The 21,353-nt window shown below is 40.7% G+C and overlaps 1 protein-coding gene across 1 annotated transcript; it reads left to right on the top strand.

Annotated features, from left to right (window-relative positions):
• Positions 1–277: 277 nt before the first annotated feature.
• DNA2 (DNA replication helicase/nuclease 2) lies at positions 278–19,855 on the top strand. The gene is made up of 21 exons (XM_066191846.1): positions 278–315; positions 1,094–1,273; positions 1,677–1,860; positions 3,212–3,357; positions 4,837–4,962; positions 5,774–5,993; positions 7,025–7,142; positions 7,411–7,576; positions 8,777–8,971; positions 9,150–9,380; positions 9,891–10,007; positions 10,111–10,220; positions 11,302–11,411; positions 12,314–12,538; positions 13,625–13,818; positions 13,922–14,011; positions 14,104–14,296; positions 16,882–16,971; positions 17,566–17,748; positions 17,887–18,035; positions 18,640–19,855. The coding sequence occupies exons 1-21, from the start codon at positions 305–307 to the stop codon at positions 18,692–18,694; spliced, it is 3,093 nt and encodes a 1,030-aa protein (XP_066047943.1). The 5' UTR covers positions 278–304; the 3' UTR covers positions 18,695–19,855.
• The last annotated feature ends 1,498 nt before the right edge of the window (positions 19,856–21,353 follow it).

The raw sequence follows: 21,353 nt of genomic DNA, 5'->3' as shown, positions 1-21,353 counted from the left end.
TACCCCCGCACAAGTGGGGTCGGGGCCGGGACAGCGCTTGGCGAAATGGAAATCAAGAGCGGGCGCGGCCGAGGGGGCAGCGGCGGCGCCTGACCGCCCTCGCCGCCCCGAGCGCTCCCTCACGGCGCCGGCCCCGCCCCGCCCGGCCCCGCCCCGCCCGGCCCCGCCCCGCCCCGCGCGCCGCTTCGCGCCTTCGCCTGGCGCGCGCGGGACCCGCTGCCCCCGCCGCCCTCTGGCCGCGCGGGCCGAACCGAGCCGAGCCGGGCCGAACCGAGCCGAGCCCGGCGCCGCCCGGAACCCGCCCATGGCCGAGAGGTAGCGGCCGAGCGCGGGGAACCACGGCTGGGCGGACACGGCCGGGAGCGCGGGGGGTTTGAACTTTAACGCTGCTCCCGGGCGCGGAAAGGTGGGGTGGGGTTCTGAGGGCTGGCGGGGCGGCCCCGGCCTTCCTCGGGCATGGGCGAGAGGTGAGGAGAGCTCGGGGCGGCCGGGGATAACCCGTGAGGGGAAGCCGAGGGTGTCGGCGCTGGGCACGGCGGCCTGAGGGAGCCCGGCGTGGGCTCTGCCCCGCCAGCCCTGCTGCTCCCCCGGGCGCCGCTCGATGACGGGAGAGCGGCAGGTCTGGCCCCTCCATCTCGTATTTTGGCTATTGGAAACCGAGCCTTAAATATCGAGGTTCGGTTTCCAATGGCCAAATTATCATTTGCAGCTTCAGGTAACCGGTAAAAAAGTCGACTGCTCCGTGTTCGAGGTGTTTGTGTGACTGCGGGAGTTCATGTGTGCAGGGAGATACAAGCTTTCTGACGAGCGCAGGGTTTGCGGTACAGCTTTAATTAGCTGACGAGTGCTTATGGATATGTGGACGCAAACACGAAGCACTAGCTGTAATAAATAGCAAGTTGCTTAATATTTATAGAGATTTCCTATGCTCTGCCTGTGCAGAACTTAAAAAAAAAACCTCAAACAAAATATTTATGAAAAATGAAGGGGAGGAAAATTTGGTTTGTATTTGAAGCTTTCTCTCTTTTTGTACGTAGGTTGGCTCTTTGCAAATAGTGTGGTGTTCCGTCTTTGTAATTAGCTGTTACTTCAGTTTTCAGAAGAAAGTGGCTGACTCGCCTGTTACAATCCTCAAGAATGGGTTGAACAACAGATACCGAGTGCTGGAAGTCAGCATAATACAGAGAAATGGAAGTGACCCTGAGAAACACTTGACAATTACAGCATCTCCCTCGCTGGAAGATACAGAACTGTGCATTCTTAGGAATGGCTGGTAATCCATACAGATACATACATGTTTGAAAAGGGAATGAAATCCTGCATTATTAACTCAATTTTCTTTGTGTTGTCTTTGAGTTGAGTTTTACGGCCTTAAAAGTAATATGGGATCCTGAAGCAATCTTTGTTTAATGTAACATTATCAGTATGCTAGCATGATGGATATCATCTTGAGAGGCCTGATGTCAGGTAACGTGTGTTGAGTGGGTATTGCCACCTTGCAGTTTTGTCATTGTAAAAGTGCCTTTATCCACTTTCAGGATTTCTTTAGGTCAACTTCTTTTAAAAAAACCCAACCCAGCATTTCAAAGAATGTCGAATCTGCTCTGTTAATGTGCTATTTCTTATACGTTGTGTCTGTCATTTGCAAGTTATTGTGTCCATATGTTCCCTTGCAGGGAGTCTGTCCCAGTTGTTCCAGGGGACATTGTTCATTTAGAAGGGGAGTGCAGCTCTGGCACCTGGGTCATAAATGCCCAGTGTGGATACCTGGTCCTGTACCCAGACCTGCTGCTCTCGGGCACCACGATCTCAAACAGTATTCGCTGTATGAGGAGGGCAGTGCTGAGTGAACGCTTCAGGGTAAGTGTTAATTCCAGACTGTCAGTGAGCTACTGCTCCACTGAGACTGCTGGGTTAGCCCAGTGTTAAATCTGGCTGTGAGGCTGTAATGCAAAATGGCATTATTAGCAATTCATAATGTTTACAGCACAGAATAGTTTGGGGTGGAAACTGTCTCTGGTTGAGCTTCTCTTGTTTTTTTGAAAATTATGCTGGAGATAATGCAGTACTCCTAATACAGCTACTGGGCTAAAGAACTGGTCTTTCCACGTATCATTCTGATAAATTTTTTGAAAATCTCTTGCCACATTTTGTGTGGATATGAATCCTTTGTGAGGGATGTGCCTCTTGCCATCCATATGAAAACATAATCCCACTTGGCCAAGTTAAGAGCTTCTGAAAAATTTAGCAAATTCAGTTAATAATTGGTGCGGGCTAACTCTGGAATATGAATCCAGCTGCTTGACCTTGGAAGGAGGAGAAGTTTCTTGTGGTAGTATCCTTGCTGATATATGCAAGAAACATGCTGATAAATAGAGAAGCAGCAGCTGCCAGTTTCAGCTGATGAAAACTTCCAGACATAATAGGAATATAAATCCAAATGAATAAGGAAATTTTCGTGGAGTGGTAAACAGCCTTGCTGGGAACATGTGACTGAAACAAAAAAATTACGTATAGGAGATTGAGACTATTAAATGGTCTTCAACCCTTTATTAGAGGAATAAGGGGAATAAAATAATTGGGACAGTGCACAGGGTCTTGACCAGGATAGCATTATCCACCTGCTTGTAAGTGCAATTCACAAGTGACTGGTCTGTAAGAGATCCGTGATACCACAGTGTTTAGGTTTCCAGTTTGGTGGTGACTCATATAAAGATCATTTACTACCACTTCCAGTTCTTGTGAGTCTCCAGAGCCCAGCCCTGCTGGTGGGTTTCTGAGACATGTTGGTGATGCATGGAATGATTTTCCTGTGAGCTGGTAACGGACAGGAAACTCCTTCTTGCAAGAGATATATGTAAGATTCTAAAGGTATGTATTTGCATTAGGAAATGCCCACAGGCAAAACTTCCTCAAAATTCATTTTAATCTGTGCCTTTGTTTCTCACCTGCCAATCACATAGGGATTGTATCCTAACATTGTCAGGGGTGGGATAAACATGAGAGACAAAGCAATAGGAGAGATCCATTTCAATTCAGCTGCTTTCACAGGCAGGTTTGACTAGATAATCATCAGTGACGTGAAAGCTGTCATGATCTTGTAGTTCAATAAGTGCAGGTCGTGGTGTGCAGCAACTAAAATCCAGAAATTTTACAGAAAAGCTGGCATGAAATGGGCATAAATCTTCACGGGTGCTAACGTGTGTTGCAGGGCTCCGAGTCAGGTTCGCGCCAAATGCTCATCGGTACAATTCTTCATGACATCTTCCAGCAGTCGGTAACCAATAACTTGACACAAGAAAAGGTACAAGAGCTAGCAAATAGAATTGTGTATGGACAGAAGTACCTCAAAGAAATGTAAGTAGCATTACAGCTGTCTTTTGTGTTCGGAAGACAGGGCAGGAACTCTTTGAACTAGCGGATTAAGTTATATTTTAAAAACTGTAGCGCTGGTATCGGGAGAGATTATCATTCTGCCAAATGACTGCTTAATGGAAATTTGGGATCTTTTAGTAAGATAATTCCTGGTGTGATAACTTAATTTTATTTGCTCTCCCTTTTGAGCTACTTCTATAGATCTGAACTAGTCTTTTGGAGTAATTGTATGTATGTGTCAGGGTTTTTTTACTTTCAGGCCAAGCAAGTTGCAGTGCTTGTGCCTGTAACATTAGATTTCCAGGCATCTCCCAAAGATGATTTGAATGGGACAAATAGTTAATTATGATCCTCAGCAATGAACCTAGAACCTTGTGTCCGACCAAGAACTGAATGTCTGATAATTTCATATCTTTATCGGGTTACTTAAAGGCTCGGTTGTTAGAAGACCTTTAACTTATCTTCTCAGCCAAGCTGATAGAGCTGCTAGCCAAACAAAAAGTCTTAATATTTCCATCAGAAAATGGGAAGATGAATCACTGTCAGTTTTAACATTTTACTGCAGACTTGATTAAAATACAATTCTACTTATGTAAATTAAGGATCATTTTATCTGGACTGTTTTAAATTGTATGTTGGGCAATGTTGGTACCTGTTGGCCCCAGACGAGTCAGGAGTTAAAGTTGTAGTGGCAAGATTTATTATTCTTAGTTCTGTTATGACGATAATATTTTGAATTGTGGCTGCTAAGATTACTTAAAGGCCTTTATGTCCCTCTGGGCCTCCATGAAATTGTTAATTTGCAAATCCTTTTTGCATATGTAGGCTACAGTTTGTTGGGATTGAAAAATAAGTTGCGTAAGTCTGCTGCCTGTGGTCAGTTGTACTCCTATGAACCTTTTTGTGCAAAATCCACTTGTATTTCTCTGTTGCTGTAGAATAATGACTTCCAGTGATTGCCAGCACTGAATTATCTAATGCCACACGATTAGATTCTGTGTCGTGTTCTGTCAAAGTGCATGTAAGGAGCAGATGAGGGTATCCAGACTAAAAGCAAATGGGTTTTACTATTTTTTTTTTAATGTTGCATGAATTGTGTGAATAGCCTTTCTTAAATGTATGAGTCTTGTACTCCTTTCCTGAAGTCAGACTGTTAGCTTTGTTTTATCACTTGTGCCATGCTGATGCTCTCACTGTGCTGTACCTGTTGATTCAAAGGTTACATCAGAAATGGCTATTCTGGTATAGTGTATCTCTTGTAAGAGATGTTCAGTTAATAGTTCTATGAATTGAGTTGAACCTCTATGAAACTGTCATTATCTACAGTTTATAGATTTTTATAAAAACTTGACAGTTACTTCCAATGATCTGTGGTTGCAACTTGAGGCAAATCTCTTTAGTACCAGCAGCAGATTTAAGACTTTCTTTCCTTAATGTGCATGTCTTTTTTTTTTTTTTTAGGTATCACTTGAATCTGAAGCAAGCACAAATAATGCAAGAAGTAGAAGAATATTTGCCATCGTTTTTTAAGTGGGCGGAAGACTTCATGCACAATCCAGCAAACCAAAACAAAATGCAACTAAAACTGTAAGAAGCCAGAATTAAAAGTTTAAACCATTCTATGTTGTGTATCTTGTTTAGTTCACTTGAAATTTTTTGAACTTCTTATGCACGTCTGTTAGATGACTTGGAGCTAATTCCCGACCTCACTGACCATAGGGTAGACCTTGTGCTGCATGTTCAGCTGCCATTGTGAGTACTGGGCAAGACATGAAGCCTGAGGGTGAACTGAATCACTTAAAATCCTCGTGAACAGCGTGGTACAGACCAGAGCTTTTAGTGAGTAGAAGAGCAAGGATACTGGAGCTGCTGACTAAACTAGGAGTTACTATAGTTATGAGCAAGACTACAAATCAGAATGTGAAACTGTTAATCAAATGGAATTCTTGACTAATAAATTTTTCAGTGAAACGGTGATTTTACTCAATTGCTGCTTCTTGTCTGTGGCTTCTTGCTGTTAATTGTAATAACCATAGCGTGTTAAAGTTTCAGTGAAATGGCGGGTCTGAGTAAAACCTGTGTGCTACTGTCAAGTGTATGATAGAGAGCGTGGTTATTGAGAAAAGACCCAAAACTATTAAAACCAGTTTAAAGTCTCATTTTAACTTTGAAATTTAGGTGAGTAGCAAAAACTAATAGCAATAGTTAGTTTCTGATATGTTGTTTTCTCTGTCAATGGGAACATTCGTTTGAGACTCGATGCATTTTATTTCTAAAGCTAGTGCCTAAAGGGCACTTATAATGCAGAAATATTCTATATTTAGTTGCAGCACATTTGAATGTCTAAATATTAATAATTAAGGAAAATTGTTAACTTCTGGCTTAATTTTCTTCTTAGGTCAAATGGTGGAAAAACAGAAGATGTATCTTCTAAAATAGAGATTGCAGACATCTTGGACATTGAAGAGAATATCTGGTCTCCCAGGTTTGGGTTGAAGGGAAAGATTGATGTTACAGCCAGGGTGAAAATCCATTGCCAGTCTGGAGTACAGTCTCGGATAATGCCTTTAGAGCTCAAGTCTGGCAAGGAATCAAACTCTATAGAGCACAGAAGTCAGGTACAAACACCAAATGTCTAATTTTACTGTCAGTGGCTGTGTATACTTTCCTGTTGGGTGACCTGTTTCAGGTCTTATGAATATGAAGCACTTTGTGTGTGGTACAATCTAAATTCATGGATGGCTCGTCCTGGCATGCCTAAAGCTGCTGGTATAAAATGAAAGTGAACTGAGTAGTAAAAGGTATATATATTTGCCACTTTCAAACACACTTCTGGGTTTTATGCTGAAATGTTTGTTCTTTAGTCTCTTCTTTCTACATTCCAATATTAGGTTGAAGCAAACTGTTTCAGGAACTAGTGTTATCCGTATGTGCCTATAGCTGGCCTGATTTAGAGAGATAGCAGCCTTGTTACAAGGTTTTAGAGATGCCTTTTAATTTAAATCCTTGGTCAAGTTTTTACTACTTACAGCTTCTGGAAGACTTGTGATAATAATGGCTGTTTGGCCATAGAAATTGTGGAAGAGCTAAATACAGTTTAGAATGTATTTTGGTTTTTACACAGTGCTGGTTTTGACTGGGGTTAGCAGTAGTTTTCTTCACAGTAGATAAGTGCGGGCTGTGTTTTGGGTTCGTGCTGAGCGCAGGCTGAGAACGCAGAGATGTTGCTGTTGTTGCTGAGCAGTGTTCACACAGAGCCAAGGCCTTTCCTGCTCCCCTAGGGCCATGCTGGGGAGGAGACTGGTGGGACTGGGAACTGAGGGGACAGGCCAGCACAGAGGAGCAAAGGGACAACCTGCACCAAGGGCGTCATGCCCAGTATAGAAAGTGGGGGACATTTGGAGTGATGGGGTTTTGCCTTCCCAAAGCACCATTCCATGGGATGGGGCCCTGCTCTCCTGGGAAGTCGTGAATTGATTCCTTGTGCTTTGCTTCCACGTGTGACTTTTTTTTTTCCATCTTAAACTGTCTTTATCCCAACCCTCCACAAGGGTGGGGAAGTGAGTGAGCAGCTGTGTGGTACTTGGTTGCTGCTTGGGGTTAAACCACAATAACTATATTGGAATAAGTTTATGTATAATGTTTGCAGGTTATTCTGTACACTTTGTTGAATTTAGAGCGGAGAGCAGATCCTGAAGCTGGATTTCTTCTTTATCTAAAAACTGGTACAATGTATCCTGTTTCTGGAGCTCGAATGGACCGGAGAGGTAAAGTTGTTCCCTTTCTCTGGAAACCGGAATTCTGATAAATATTGCTAAAATCTTTCTTTATGACTAAGTAAAATTTGCTCTTATGAAAATAGCTGTACTTGGGGGATGCTTCACTTGTTACAACGTTACTAAGCTTATGTTAAAAAGACTTTGCTATTTGTGCATAATCAGTTCTTAGCTGACTGAAAAGTTGATAACTAATCAGTTTTGATGGAGGAGTTGTTACAAATGAAAACATCAGCTTAGTTTATTCTTCTCTTGACAGAATTAATGAAGTTAAGAAATCATGTGGCCTTCTACTTAACACACAGTACCTATAAATCTGATGTGGGAAGGCAGAAGTCACAGCTTGCTGCTTTGCCTCCTGTGATTGATGACAGTCAAGCATGTAAACATTGCTCTCAAATGCACAACTGCTTTCTATACAGCAGGTAAAAAAAAAAAAAAGGATCTGACTAATGTTTTTAAATGAGATTGAATAATTGTATTTTTGGTATAATAATTTCATTCTTATGGTTGACAGTTTTGTTTATAGTGAGGACTTTTCCACCCCAAAAGAATCTTCTGCAGATTTCTCTACAACTTTTATAATTCAGCTCCTGATCTCACAGAGACTTAATATGTTTGCTCATATTAAGGTACACTTTCTGCAAGACAAAATCTAAAATAAGTCTCAACAAAATACTTTATGACAAAACCAGATCTGTTTAAAAAGCTATATTCTTGCAGCTCTTTGAAAGAGGCAATCTTTGGGCCTGAGTTCTGGCTGGAGAACCACTTTTTCAGGTTCACCCTGTAGAAGATTGTATCCCTGTAGGGTATGACGCAAGTAATACATTGATAGTACTCTGGTGAAGTGTTATTACATCTCCTGTTCAAGAGAAATAGTGAGGAAATGTCACACAAAGTTATTGAATTGTTTTAACAACTGTTACGAGTTTTAGCCTCTATACTGCACAAAAAAACAACCAAAATTCTATAGGGAAGAGATCAAAGGAGATATGTTAGAGCAGGAGAGCCTTTGGGATGGTCTTGTGGAAATAGAGTGCCTGATTGTTTTTAAAATTCTAGGGGTAAAAGTGTATGTTGAGGGAGCTTTGTGGGGATACATGAAGTGTTTCTGTGAATTCCTGCCTCTAACACTCAGTTGTTGCAGCAGCAGGATTATAGCTGGGTAGCTTTTTACTTCTGAATAAACTTCTCTCTCTCTGGTTGTGTTTTGTATACGTGGTTGGTTTTGTCTATTGGTATCTAGTTTTGAAATAAATTCTCTTGAAATTTGCTTGTGGTTTAACTATTAAATCCCCATTGCTTTGCTAAATATCAAAATAATATTTGTACGTTACAGTAAAAGGAATAAAAGGTTGACTGTAAACGTACACACCACTATCTTTGAAATGCCTTTATTTGGTCTTTGATTAACTTATTGCCCTTCATAGTCACAGAGATGGTGTGAAGTTACTCATGTAAGATTATGAACAAAGGATACAGATTCGGCTTTATTGAAGTAATGATAAATTAATCTGTCTGGAGGGCTACAGTAGATGTTTGGGTTGTTGTTATGTACATATGGACTTGAGAGTGAAAAAGGATCCAGGCTGAGCCTTTCCTGTGTTTGGTTCTATTTCTAGAGCTGTGGAGCAGAAGATGGCTGGTGTGGCCTTTCCTCCTGCTATGGTGCCTGTCATTGACAGACAGACTCAGCACCTGAAACCCTCCCACTTGGAATATTTCAGCCTCTGGTATCTGATGTTAACCTTGGAGCTGCAAAGTGGAGAGCATAAAAAGGGATATAAAAACATATGGATGATACCTTCTTTGGAAAGGTAAGGTATCATTTCTAAACTCATGCCGATGATGCTTCCTTCCTTTTGTTTGTGTTGTGCTTTGGTTTTGATGGTGGGTTATGGGTGGTATAGTTTTTTAACTTGTGGGTTTTTTTCCTTAATAGTTCTCTTACAGAGAGGATCTTAATATTAAAATATTTCTCCTTAATATCTTCAGAGAGAAGGCTGGAGATTGTGTTGGAAACATGATCAGAGTTGATGAAGTCCATGAAATTTCTGAGGGACAGTATCTGCATTTTTTCCAGCGTAGAAACGGTGCCATTCCTGGAACAAACCTGTTGGTTGGCGATCGAGTAGTTGTGAGTGGAGAGGAGAAGGGTTTACTTGGTTTGGCTACTGGCTACGTTAGAGAAGTCAGTGGAACAAAAGTCTCCTGTTTGTTGGGCAGGTAATAGGATAAAAAGAAGAATCTCTCTTTGCAAACACACTGGCACTGGCTTGAGGAAGGGTGCTGCTAGGTATACAAAAAGCTGTGACATGTCCTGACTCTTCCTACTGGCTTTGGAGTAGGACCCTTCAGAAATTCTCTTGTCTTGATTAAAGCTGTCAGTACTTGGTCAGTATATATGCCTGTCTATTTAACCAGGTTGTTTGAATAAAAGCACACTTAAACTCTGTTCACTTACATCTCTAGCATGAGTCTGTGTGGCTACAGTGATTACCATGTTAATAGTAACTTTCATTGTTCAGTCTACGTTGTTTTTTTAAATTTGGCTTATGTTTTATTATCCCTCATTGGGATCCTGCTTTCTTTAGATCAGTTAGTAGTGTATTTCAATTAGCTATTGCTTCACTTTGGGATCTCTGGAAGATATCATTTAACATGTAGTAATAAGTCTTTAATCAACATATGGCTGGTAAAAGAAATTATTTTATCCATGTTCTTGTCATCCTTCAGGGATTTGTCAAACCTCCCCAAGAACACCGTATTTAGGTTGGATCATGGTGAAGGAGACATTGGTACAGGAATCCCTTTTGAAAATCTTTCTAAATTGATGAAAGATTCCCCAGTCAGGTATGGAAAATCAAATTAATTTTACGCTTGCAGTATTTTCAGATAAAGTTTCTCGACTGGTAACTCTGACTGTAACTCAGTTTTGTCTTATTTTTATCCACAGTGAGAGGCTCCGCAACTTGGTAATTGACTTCCAGAAACCACGTTTCATTCAGCACTTGAGCTCTGTCCTTCCTCCTGAGGCAAAGGAAACTGTTGCAAATATTTTAAAGGGTACAAAGTGACTTTCTCCAAAATACTCAAAGTACTCTGCTTAGCAGTATGTCTCTGTAGCCGAAGTATTTATCATGCTAGATATAAGGAGTTTTTCCTACTTTGGGGTCCAGTGATCGTTTTTCAGCTTAAAAATTAAAACCAAGTTCTTGCCTTGCATGTCTTCCAACTAGCTGAAGACTCATTTCATCACAGGAAGACCTGATCAGATACTTGTTTACAACTTTGTTTTACTTTTGTTAGTGGCTGCAGCATGCAGTTGCAGACAGAATGCCTTATGATTACCTCTGTAACTTTTACAGAAGGAATGAACAGAGACAGCTCTTGGGATGGAGGAAGCTGACCTTGAGAGAGAGGAAGGGATGGGCTTTGGTGGAAACATTCACTTACATAATCACTCTTGCTCGCTTGTTGGCAGCTTTGTGGTGTTAAGCTTTGTGGCACTCATTTAAAAACAAAGCTTGTTTAGGTATGAGGCAGTATCTTGTATTTGGTGGAAGTATTTCCTTGTTCTCTGACAGAGTTGCCTGTGAAAACATAAATTTAATTTAGTTCCCTTAAGCAAATTGATTTTTTTATAAAAACCTCAGTTTGAAGTCTTATTTTGCTCGAGCTTTTCTTGGTCCAAATAGCTGAAACATGCATTTTGTTTGCATCAGACTGGGGCAAACCAGCTCTGTTGTAATGTTTGTTCTAAACAACATGCTGCTCATCACCCCTCTGTGCAGCTCATCAGTCCTTGCTGGGAGCTGTGTGTTTGAATGTGAGAGTGGTTTTATCAAACACCAATGCCCAGACACAATATGTGGAGGTGGTCAATTAAGATACTAGGAAAAAAAGGTCACTAAAGGTCTAAAAATAAAAATGTCTTCAGTGACTTATTTTTAAGAGCACAGTGGAGATCTTTTAACATTTATCTGGTGTATTATGTTTAATGTCAAATCTTCGTTAGAATCTACAGACTTTGCTCCATTCTTGTCTCTATTAAGTGAAGGAGGAAATTATAATTTTGCTCTGACTTCAGTAATTATTACAATTATGGAGAAGTGTAGTAATTTAATTTTGCTTTTTCTTCTGAAAGGTCTAAATAAGCCTCAGAAACAGGCAATGAAACAAGTGCTACTTTCAAAAGACTACACACTTATTGTGGGTATGCCTGGGACAGGAAAAACGACTACAATATGTGCTCTAGTAAGTTCATGTACCTTGGTGTTTAATTTTTTGGTTGAGATCTAGAGGATAGAATTAAAATAACTGTGTAGTGTCATGGCTTAATCTAAGAGTACCTGTATAATTCTTTTTGCTTAACCTACATTTGGTCAAACTAAAATTGGATTTTGTGGAGTAGGATTGCCTATTGCTTGTGTAGGAATATATGTGGGAGAGAGGAGATTGAAGTGTGTTAATCATTTCTGTGTTGCTTTGGTGTTAAATTTTTTTGGCTCCAAATATCAGCAAGTCTTCAAATCCTGAGTTACAGATTAAGAGGGACTCTTTGAGAAGCCAGTTACTTGTCCACTGTAAATTGTATGAACCTGTGGGGCTGAATCTATGTGCAGTCTGCTGCCATCTCCTCTAGCTGCTGGTTCTCTTTTCCCTGGGAAAGGACTGCAGGAGCATGCTGGATTCAGGCTGCGGGCTTGAGTGAGTTTTTCACGAAAGAGCAATATTATCCTGCTTCCAGTTGTCATCAGCTGGTGGGGAAAGAGGAGGCTGGAGAGCAGACAGCTGCTGCTGTCTTCAGATCAGCCCATCACCCAGAACTTTAGTGGCTAAATTGCCATGGAGAGCAGTGCTGTGGGAATGGGCTGCATGGCTTGTTCTTACTGGGGATCTGAGGAGCGCAGTTCCTTGTGAGTGCACATCCAGGTTCTTGGCCCTCGCTGTGTGCAGCAGCACTGTGAGCCTACTGTCCATGGGAGCCCTCAGGGCTATTGCCCACCTTGGCCAGGGAGACTGATACAGACCAAGTCATGCTTATTACTGGCTCCCTCCAAAACCCCTCGTGTTTTCCACCTTATCCAACCCGGGATGCTTGATTCTTGCAGGTGAGCTAACAGCTTCTCCTTTTCTTTCCCTTTGCCACTCATTAGGTGAGAATTCTTTCTGCTTGTGGCTTCAGTGTCCTTCTGACCAGTTTTACACACACGGCTGTGGACAATGTCCTGCTGAAGTTGGCCAAATTCAAAGTTGGTTTCTTGCGCTTGGGGCAAGCTCAGAAGGTTCATCCAGATATTCAGAAATATACAGAAGAAGAGATCTGCAGGTCCAGATCAATTAAGTCAGTAACAGATTTGGAAGAGGTCTATAATAGTCAGGTGAGAAAAATGTTTTTTGCTAGCCCTACAAATCATTAAAGATAATTACATTAGTATTTTGTTTGGATGCTGCAGGGAAGGAACCCCTCCCAAGGGTGTGTACTGCTGTAAGAAATCTGAGCTGAGATACTCAACCTCTGCATTGTTTCAATTTCTTTATAGCCAGTAATGACCTACATTAAGTCTGCAAGTTGAGCAGCTTTGTCCACACAAAGTAACTCCTAATAAGCCCCAAAAACTTTTGGCTTTTTGGCTTTTATCTGAGATCTAGTGAACAGGCTGCTGCAGCCTCCTTCAGCATTATTTACATACTGCTCCTGTTTGTCCCTTCTCCCTCCCACTTGTGCCATTAGTGCAATCAGCAGATGGAGAAGAGGAAAGTGGAATGCTGTGGAGCTGACCTGGCCAAACCCTCATTTTTGATTGAAAGATTAGTGCCATCTGTGTGAATGTTAATGCATAAACCATAATGGGAGCTGGGTCGTATGAGTCAGTGACAGCTTTAAATCAAATTCTCTGAAAGAATAAAGTCTGATGGTAGGTGGAGTAAATGCCAACGTCACAAAAACTGCCATTTACTTTTTATTGATAAGTTTTGCAGGAGAATGATTGAAGTCATCAGGGGAATGACTTAGCATTTCTTATTTTAGTCATTTTGGATTGCAGTGGAAGCACGGTGTTGGGAAGAACTGTGCTGCTGTTGTTGTTTTGTCTTCTCTTCAGTATTGAAAAAAAACAAAACAACCCAAACCACCTGATTTTTCTCAGCAGTCATTTCAGCACACTCCATGAATTGTCCATGAATAGAACCTGGCAACACTCTGAACAGATGACAGGAACAAGTTCTTTGCTCCAGTCTGCTCTAAAGCTGGATTTTTTTTTTGTCACTTGCAATTGATGCAAGAATATGTCAGGCCAATATTTGTCTAAGTTATGCTGGTCTGATTTCGAGGATTAATAATTTGATTTCTGTGATTTTACAATATAGTTCAGTTTAATGGGAAATATTTTTTCTTTTAATATGGAGAACATAGTGCTAAAGGATATAAAGTGTGCCTTATCCTTGAAGTGTGTCTCAATTTTCAGCCAGTGGTAGCCACGTCTTGCATGGGAGTAAATCACCCCATCTTTGTTCAGAAGCAATTTGACTTCTGCATTGTTGATGAAGCTTCCCAAATAAGCCAACTCATCTGCCTGGGCCCACTCTTCTGCTCCAAAAGGTTTGTGCTGGTGGGAGATCATCAGCAGCTGCCTCCACTTGTGCTGAATGCAGAAGCAAGGTAAGATAAAATGCTGCTGGACACTTACTAGTCACAAATTCTGGGAAGGCTCTTGCAGTGTTCTGATTGATACATTTTGATTTTTGTTTTTGTGTTGTAACAGAGATCTTGGCATGAGCGAAAGCTTATTTAAAAGGCTGGAACAAAACCAAAATGCTGTTGTCCAATTAACTGTGCAATACAGAATGAATAGGTACTTTCAACGTTCATTAATTAAATTGTGTTCCTAATGGGGGATTGAAATGGGGAGGTTTTTATGCCTTTTCTTGTTTTTCAAATCTTTAGTAAGATTATGTCATTGAGTAACATGCTGGTATATGAAGGCAAACTGGAATGTGGCTCAGAGAAGGTGTCAAATGCCACTGTTAACTTGCCCAACCTAAAGAAATTGAAACTGGACCTTGGGGATGCTTCAAAGACGTGGCTGAAAGAAGTCCTTGATCCAGACACACCTGTGTGTTTTCTGAACACAGAGAAGGTAAAGTTCATGATGCTCTTTCAGACATTGTATTTTGAGGCAAGTTCTCAATACAGTCAACATGTAAAACTGTAGGGTAAAACAGGGAACTTCAGAAAGTGTTTTTGTAGGATCATGTGAAGTGTGCTGCACACAAAAACATCGCTGGTATTGTTGGCAGAGCTGAGCAGGGGTGGTACAGCTGCTGATGGAAGCATCACATCTGAGAACAGCTGAAAACTTGAATTTAGATACTACTTCAGAAAATATTGAACGGACTTTAAACTTCATTTTCTCCTGTAAAGTACAGCTCAAAGTGTGCAACCATACTGGATGTCCTTGATACCAGGGAACAGCCTTATTTCCATTGGCTGAGGGTCAGTGGTGTCAAAGCTGTGCGCCAGTGGCAGCAAGAACTGCAATTCTCCTTGGAAGTTTGCAGACATTCTATACGTTGAAGTGTAACTTAGGTGTGTCCTTTCATGGAGACTCAAAATTTTGCTGGGAAAGTAAAATTCTAGTGTGGATAAAAATTCTGCAAAGAAACTGACTTGCAGGAAAAATGAGGAAAAGTTTAAATACATGAGGAAAAAGATTAATGAATTAGTCTTAATTTTTTTTTAAAATAAATTACCTGTTTGTGGTCTCTAGCACTTATCACTGTAATTTGCTATTGGATTATGATTTGAATCTTTCTTCCTCCTTAACAGACTTCATGTTGATTCCTATTAATACTGTGCTTTTTCAATAGTTATATCAACTGATGATCTTTTATGCTGACCCTGGTTAGAACTCACCGGTGTTTCTATGCTCTCTATGACATTGTACAGGATTCATATTTTTTTACAGCAGTTCTGATAAAATCTTTTCAATGACCTAAAAAGAACCAGTGTTTACTTGGATGACTTAGAGGAATTTCTAAAAATGTCTCGACTAAACAGAGGCATTTTCCAGGAATGCCTCGACAGCTGCAGTCCCTTTCCCAGGAAAGCAGACAGTTGGTCCCAGGGAAGAGGCCTGTTAATAGGAATCTGGCTGAAACACTGTTTATCTAGTAATCATAGCAAAATTGCTAATGACAAAAGTAGAGTTTCTGTTCCATTTTAGGTTTTTTTTTTTCCTTAGAAAGCTCATCTCAAGTGTAAGACAGCTGTCCTCTTCATAGAGCCAGGAAGAAAGTAGTTTTTATTTCCCATATAGACATGAGGCTATAATGTAATTTCTCCTTTTGTACTTCCTCTCAGAACTCCATGTATTGTGGTAGTCATGGAGGGGGAAATGGAAAAAACCCCACTGAACATGACAACAAACAAAAACATTTCTTTCCTTTGACTTTATAGTAGGTTTTTCCCCCTTGTATTGTTTATAGTGTAACCAAGAAATGCTTATGAAGAAGTAGACTTGGGGGGGAGGGGTACAAACAGAGAGAAGGAAGAAGAAAAAACACCATGACACCACCAGGAAGCTTACATCTATTATGCTGGCCTTTAAAAAAAAAGGAGAAAAAGCTTCTATTGTTTTCTGCCTAACAATGCAACATGTTTGTGACAGCAATCGGAAATCTATTTGTTTCTCTTCTACCAAGCCCTGTGTCAGTCTGCCCTTCTCTGACAGCTTGGGGCTGCCTGTTTGATAAATGACACCCTTGATTTAGGGCAAGTCTCCTGAGAATTTCTAGGCCCAAGGTGTTTTTCTTGGTGCTTCTGCTGGTGTCCTGTGGGAACAGGAGAAATATGAATGTAAGCACGTGTTACCATAAGCATGACACAGCTTTTAGAACTTCTTTCCTAAAATGATTTTGGTGTAGTTTTTAGCTACACTAATGCCAGTGTGGTCAGAAATTAACTGTGCAGCAGAACAGTGCTCTTCTGCTTGAGGAGAACTTGAGAACATGGAGTTTGGAGGCTTCCAAACACACATTCGTTGCTATTGGTGCTACTTCAACTTTACAGAAGGCAAGAGTCAAGCAAAGACAAAAAATTAAAAACTGTGACACTACAATGACAAGAGTTTACATTCATACATGATGGAGAGAGGGGGAGGTAATAGTTAACAAATGGTAAATTCAGTGAATACTTTATTTAAAGGTTGGGAGTTCAATTTAATGCTGCCATTTTGGATAGTTCTTGCTTTAGCTTTAAGTGTAGGGTTTCAAACATTAAAAAAAATTATCCTTTATGCCATGGAATGAAGAAAATTCACTGTAAATAATGCTGTATGGAAAGCGTTAAAGCAAAAGGCCCATGTAAAATATAATTTGCTCTCTTGCCTTATCGGCAGGAAAATGTTCATTTTTGGGTTTTTTGATTTATGATGTGTAATGCTGAACTGTAAAGTCAGAGGGTTAAGCTTTGGCAGTTTCTTAAGTCGACAAGCTAGTGCTAGAAACTCGTTTTGGGAATTGTTCCTATTTGTTTTGCAAATGCAGTATTGTGAAGTTAATTCACACTACAGGCTCTTCTGTTTAGTACGATTTAGCATTTGACTTTATTTCTTTAATTAATACCTTTAGTATAAATCCACATACAACTCAGTGAGGTAGGGACAGAATGTATTACCCCATTACAGACAGCAAAAGTCATTATTTTATGTTTTTATTTTTAAAGGTCCCAGCACCAGAACATGCAGAAAAAGGTGGCATAAGCAATATGACAGAAGCTAAAATAGTGCTTTTCCTCACATCCTTATTTATTAAGGTATCTGTTGCTTTATTACGTGGTTTTGAAGAATATTTTTACATTGCTTTAGTAGTGGTGACTGTATGTAGTGGGTAGTTCTCTTGGGGATAATCTTAAAGACAAATTGAAGATTGGCTTCGTGTCAGCGTAGTGGGGAGCCTGAGGTCTGCATTCCCTTCACTGTCCCATGCCTGCCTGGATCTGAGATGCCAGAAACAAAAGCTGGATGCCAAATTCTTTTAAGAGATGAGAGCTTTCTTGGGAGGGAGGGCAGAGGATTTGCCTTTCTTCCTTATTTCATCCAGTCAGCTTCAGGAGTAGTACAGACCAGGAGCTCTGAGTGTTCACCTCACAGTTTAAAGAAGAAAGAAGAATGAGGATTTCAAGGATATCTGTCTGTGCTAAGTTAAGACAAACCTTGGGAGCTTGCAGTAACTAATGCTCTCTATCTTCTATAATTAATGCCAGTTACACCTATGGTTCCAATAGTATAGATACAATATCTTGCAGCACTGTTTAATAAAAATGTAATTAGAAGAATCTTTCTGACCATACTAAGTTTTCCAAGCCAACTGCAGTGACAATTTTTTCACTGGTTTCTTCTTCATTCAGGCTGGCTGTAAGCCCTCAGACATTGGCATTATATCACCCTACAGACATCAGTTAAAAACAATCACTGATCTGATGGCAAAATGGAAAGAGAGCAGAGTGGAGGTTAACACGGTTGACAAATACCAAGGAAGAGACAAAAGTATCATAATTGTGTCTTTTGTTAGGAACAGTATCGATGAAAATGTAAGTCGGTCCCATTAACTTTGTTCCAGTCAATTTTAGATGCGTTTAGATGCAATATTAGCTTTGATGCATTTTGAAAATGAGTGGTTTATGTCCATGAAGTAGGAAAAATAAAAGCAAGTGACATTTATTTCCCAGCTTGGCACCCTCCTGAAGGACTGGCGCCGCCTGAATGTTGCTATCACACGAGCCAAGCACAAGCTGGTCATGGTGGGCTGTGTTCCATCCCTGTGCTGCTATCCTCCCTTGGAGAAGCTCCTCTGCCATTTGCAGGCCCAGGCAATGATATCCTTTTTCTCCACGCTAGTTTGGGAAAGGGGAAAGGTAAGATTGACTTACTGAGATTTGACGTAAGAACGGGAAGAGCTTTGATTATTTAGGTTATACTTGTAGCACTGATTGGCAACACAGCACAAAATGTGCTGATTAAATTTGCCAGAAGTGTACTTGAGATCAAGCTGGTGGATGGGTTTAGAACCTTCTCTGTCTTCAAAAGCAGAAAAAGTCAATGCTGACTTGCAAGTCAACTTTGACATAATTTTTTGATTTTGAGGCGTGAATTTTTAATCTTTAGTGCTTTTGCATTTTTTCCTGTGATCATTTTGAGATTCTTGGCATCTTAACGTCAGTGGGGTCGCTTACTTCCACTTAACACATCTGCTTCATGAATAATCTAGGTGGAAAGGAAAATAGTGTCACTTTCAGATGACTTGGTAATTTTTTTCTTTCTCTCTGACGTTACACTGAATAAGCTTTAGCTGTTGCTGTTTCCATCTCCTGTTTAAACAGGAAAGAGACTCGTTAGCTGCTTTCTTTGCAAACACCAGTGCCTATTCAAATGTGTTTTGTGAAAGAAGAATGTTGTCAAAATGCTTCCTTAACTTGCTACATCTTGAATCTTCCAGCCGGGGCTCATGAAAGTATCCCCAAGTGTAACATCTTATGAGTGTGAAGATGGAAAGTTTTACAGGCCTTTGTATCTTTTCTTCTGCTGTTGTTTAATGTTTAATAACTGCTAATTGGAGTATCAGTGCTGATGTGCACGGTTCAGTCTGGAGGCAGCCAAAACAGGGAGCATTCAATTATTTGGAAGTCTCTTTTCAGTAGAATAACAGGCATTTCTTGAAAAAGCTGATGGTTACAGTACTGAAGCACCCAGCTTACTTGAGACAGACCAGAAATATGAAGCACTCTGTTCCTTCCACTGCTGGACATTGCTATATTCTCTTTTACCTTGATAAACAGTTACCTGCAGAATTGAGTGGGGAAACACTGGAAGAGGAAGGGAGTGTAAACCCCTGTTGTATTGAGTCACAGTTTTTTCTGGGCTCAGTTTGGTTTTAAAAACTTGAAAATATAGTTTACATACTAGAATTCCATTTGTTACGATTCCTAATTAAGGTGCTGTGTTGTGCTGTTTGGAGAAAAAAAAAAAAAAAAGAAAAAACTTCTCTTCTTCAAAGCATCACATTGTCCTTTGAAGTCTATTCCTGCTTTTAAGAATGCTGAAGTCTTTTATATTTGTATACATAATGTAATTAGCCTCTCATGTGAAGATCCCTTGATGACGTTTCTAATCTCTTGATTTTGCATACATCAGGAAGAAATGTGATGCTGGTTCACTTAATCCCCTGTTATTAACTAATGTGTTCAGCAGATCAATCTGAAGTGAAATGCTTCACAGTAGAACTCTCGTTTTCAGTTGATCTGATCTGTAGTCTTCAAAACAAAGACTTCCCAGGGAACTAGACATGCAGCTTGCGGACTAAGAAGTTTACATGCTCAGGTTCTATTTTTTAAAGATGATGGCATATAAACAACCGAAAACGCCTTTTACTTGAGAGATCTGTGTTAGCTTCTTTATGCTACCTCATATTCTAGACCGGAGAGACTGAGAAGTCTCTTTCCAAGGCTGCTGGTGGAAACATCAATTTTTTTGATTCTTCAGAATCATTAGCATTTTTTTTCTCTTGGTTCAATATCAAGTAGCAGTGTGCATACAGTTGCAAACAAACTTGTTAAATGTGGGCATTTTCACTCTTTTAAACTGCTCCTTTACTTTTTGTAATGTTTGAAATAATAAAAGTTTGCTGTTGGTTTCATTGAAGTTGTTTATACTTTGTTAATACTTGGCTTCATACAAGGCAGATATTGAGAACAGTACAGCAATAATTTGAAAAGTTGACAGGGTAGCCTCCTTTTTCAGGTGAAAATACCTGCTTCATCAGTGGTGCCTATGCTCCAGGCCTTTCAGAAGATGAAAAAAATAGGGTAAAAGATGCTCTTTATTACAGTAATGACACCAGAATACTTTTTTAGAAGAGATTTTCTTCCTATCTGTAGAAAGCTCTTAAGATTTCACTTATCTGTCTTCATATGCCAAGTAATGCTTATCCAGGAAATGATTTGCATGCTATTAAAAACTTAATAAATAAATGAGAGGTATTGCCATCCCATCATGAAGCTGCATGAGAAACAAACACAAGAACATTTCCTTATCCACATAAAAAATACATCCTTCCTTGTCATGTGGTCGAAATTAGACTAAGCAGCAGTCTGCGGATGAAACCACATTTTGCTCTGGTAGTCTCGAACAAAACTGAGATGTGATTCTTCAGAACACTCCGTGTTTCAATGAGTATACATGGCAAGTGAGTGTCTTCTAGCAGTAAAGGATCCCTTTTTCTGTGTGCTGCCTTTAAAACAGCTTCCTCATGCAGAAGCAGCTGTTGATGCTGCTGGAGAACAGGCAGATGCGTGCTTGCTACTGTGTTATGTGTTTCTTGGGGATTCCCAAAAATGAAAAGAAACCAAGGAAGCTGTTTTATGGCAGACTAGCAGGATCAGTGTGTGAGAATTGTTTAATGTTTAAATGTATATGTTCCTTTTTCCTTGGAAGAGGTGGGAATGGTGGATATAAGCAGTGGCTCTAAAGAAGTGTCCCCATCACCATGGGCTGTGTCTGTCCCTGTGTTGCCCTTGTCCTTTGGTCCTTCCTTGCAGGCAGTGACACCCTTCGTGCTGCTTTGTGCAGTTTCTGAAGCTGGGCAAGGTAAAGAACACCTTTTTATTTTACAGGTTGCTGGTTAACCTCGCCCAAAAGGGGGGGAGGAAAGAAGAATTATTAAGCAAAACATATTGTAGTGCTTAGGATGCAGTAAGCATCAACTGAGATCCCATCTGGATGTGACAAGCTTGCTTGGTGATAAACAGCTCAGTGTGTTATGGTTTTTTCCATGCCAGATTCGCATTCTAGGGCTTTTTAAAATCAAACCTCAACAGCTTGGTTTTTTAAAATGCCGGTTTTGATTCCCAGCACGTTACCTTTGAAGGTACTAAACGCGCAGATTTTTCTAGAATAATATTACTAATTCTGACACACGTTATCCAATGCTACGGAACCGTCATTTGGAATAAATGCTAGGGACTGAAGCTTTATGCTACAAGAGAAGGGTAGAGAAGTCTCTCGTTTGTGCCGCCCGACTGCGCTTAGCTCCTGTCCGAGCCTTCCTGTGCCCAAGGCTGCCCTGGCGCTCTTGCCCAGCCCTGCGGCCGATGCCGCTCTCCAGGCGGGCAGCCGGGGGCGGCGCGGCGGTGCCCGGGGA

The sequence above is a fragment of the Chamaea fasciata genome, unplaced genomic scaffold (assembly GCF_029207755.1).
Source record: "Chamaea fasciata isolate MVZ Bird 193981 ecotype frontalis unplaced genomic scaffold, bChaFas1.0.hap1 SCAF_9, whole genome shotgun sequence".
In the NCBI taxonomy this organism is placed as follows: domain Eukaryota; kingdom Metazoa; phylum Chordata; class Aves; order Passeriformes; family Sylviidae; genus Chamaea; species Chamaea fasciata.
Note: the sequence above shows the minus strand (reverse complement) of the source record. Positions and strands in the feature narration are given on the sequence as shown.